The 2,500-nt window shown below is 33.0% G+C and overlaps 1 protein-coding gene across 1 annotated transcript in view; it reads left to right on the forward strand.

The window, feature by feature from the left end:
• The window catches only part of LOC125043923 (double C2-like domain-containing protein beta), a 49,643-nt gene that overhangs the window by 27,047 nt on the left and 20,096 nt on the right, over positions 1–2,500 (forward strand). Inside the window, 1 exon segment of the mRNA XM_047640302.1 lies at positions 33–118. Coding sequence (XP_047496258.1) covers positions 33–118 — 86 coding nt within the window.

Below are 2,500 nucleotides of genomic sequence, written 5' to 3' on the forward strand. Positions count from 1 at the left end.
GTCTGAGCTAATTCTACCTTATTCACTGACAGCCATGACAGGCCTGGGATTAGCGGAGTTCTCACTGTTATATGACTCCCACAACCAGGCGCTGCACTGCACTGTCCACTCTGCCAGGGTGAGTATGCGTTTGTGTTTGCTTGTTTCTGGGTGTAGTTTTGTTAATTATGATATATTAATGGATCAATATTACTTTATTTGATTATGATTGTAACAATGAAACTACTACTCTTGCTACTGCGTGTGATAATGATAAAATTATCATCCTTGATATTCTCATCATCATTATTCTTATCATTATCATCATCATTATTATTATAATTATTATTATTATCATTATTATTACGTATATTATTACCCTTATTATTATTATTATTATTATTATTATTATTATTATTATTATAATTGTTATTATTATTATTATTATTATTATTATTATCATTATTAGCATTATTATTTTGTTATCATTATTTTGTTATTATTGATATCATTATCAGTATCATCATTATTATCACTGTTATCATTATCATTACTATTATTATTACTATTATTTTTTATTTTATTATTACTGTTATCATTATGATTATCCTTATTATGATTATCATTAGTATTGTTATTACTATTGTTATTATTATTATTATTATTATTATTATTATCATTATTATTACTATTTTTATTATTATTATCACCATTACTATTTTTATCATTATCATTATCATCATTTTAATTATTATCATCACTACTGATATCAGAAATGAATTTCCACGTAACCTTGACATCAGCAACAACTTGATATGAAACCCTCATGATTATTACAGTGTTGTTATCACTTTTACCTTAGTCTCCCCCACCCAAAGCGAGGCAGCCATTTTCTTCTGATTCCAATTACAACATCAAACGCGCAATGGAAGCAGACTTTGAGCATTTAATTACTCTGCAATCTATTTTCTCTATCTCTTCCTCTTCCTTCCTTCCTCCTTCGTTCGCTTCCCTCGCCTCCTCCTCTTTTGACTCTACTTCTAAGTCGTTCTCTCTTTTTCCTCTTCCGTTTCCTTTCTCCTTGTGCTGATCTCGTAGCATAGTGATGATGATGATTGTGATAACGATAACAATAATGATAATGATGGTGATATCAGTAGTAAAAATAGTAATAGTGATAATGATGATAATAATCATAATGGTAATAGTAATAATGATTATCATTATTATAAAGATCATGAATAAATAGTAATAACGATAATTTTTACCGTGCGGAGCGGTATATCTTAGCAAAACCTTACTTGCCAGCGATCTATGAGGGGCTGAGCAACTTGGGCTCTGAGAACCCATGATGCGGAGGAAATGTTCCCCTAAATTCTTCTCACTTGAACACCTCAATGAGCGTATGAGTGTTCATGTCATAAGGGCTCTAGGTATCCCTACTGTTATAGCAAAGAAGGATGAGTTGTTTTGCTACCAACGGCATCCACTCAGTTGTAGCCATAGTTGTGTGCCCAACATTCCTGAATTCAGCCGCCTCTCTATTGTGGGAAGGCAGAGCCCAGCATTTCTTATTTTCCTTCCTTTTTCATATTTTCCTTTTTTATATTCCTTTTATCTCACAATGATGAATGTCGATTTAGCCATGGTCAGATGGTGCTAAGAATCTTTTTTTTCTTTTGTTTTTGATAACGGAATTCTTTCTCAAATTTGTGGTCTTGTCATTTTTATGCAGAATCATTGTTTTGTTGTCAGATGATTTTGAATTCAATTTTGGCCCTAACCGTCCAAAGTATTGCTACAAAATTCTTAGTAATATTCGTGGAACTAAATTTGGCATTATTTGTTGTGCTGAAACTCTGATTTCAGACATCAGAGTTGCCTTTACCTAATTTTAATAAACTCTTATTGCTATGTAGGAATTCCTTTATTCGAGAACAAGGTTTATGTTTACATTCTAAGGTTGGTTTTAATGCTAGTCCCTTTAAGAAGTATGAACGTGGTTGTCATGATTACATGGTTGTGAGAGTGTGTAGTCGTTACAGCTGTCTTGTCTTTGTCGAAGTTCCAATTCCGATGACAGCATTTATGATTGTTTACTGACTGCACATTTCCATTCAAGGGAATAATAGAAAATAATGCTTAATTTCATAGGTGATTTTAATGCTCACCACCGAGACTGGCTGAATTCTGTGTCCCCAGTGACCGATGCGACAATTCTACCTTAGAGTTCCCATATGTAGTTGGGTGTGAGCAGTTAGTCCGTGGTGCAATTCACAGGAATGGTAACCTTTTGGATATTTTATTAACTGAGAGGGATAATTGCTATAGAGTTTATCGCGCCAATTGGTTATTCTGACCGTCCTTTGTCTACCTTATAAGATCCAGATGGACTTTCCAATACTAGATTTTACCCTAACAAGACAAGTCTTCTTAAATAATTAATTGGGATGGTGTCTCCCGTGCTTTTGATAGCATTGTTTGGAAAGATTTTTATGATACTCTTTGTCCTGTCAATACT

Source organism: Penaeus chinensis, chromosome 34 (genome assembly GCF_019202785.1).
Source record: "Penaeus chinensis breed Huanghai No. 1 chromosome 34, ASM1920278v2, whole genome shotgun sequence".
Classification (NCBI taxonomy): domain Eukaryota; kingdom Metazoa; phylum Arthropoda; class Malacostraca; order Decapoda; family Penaeidae; genus Penaeus; species Penaeus chinensis.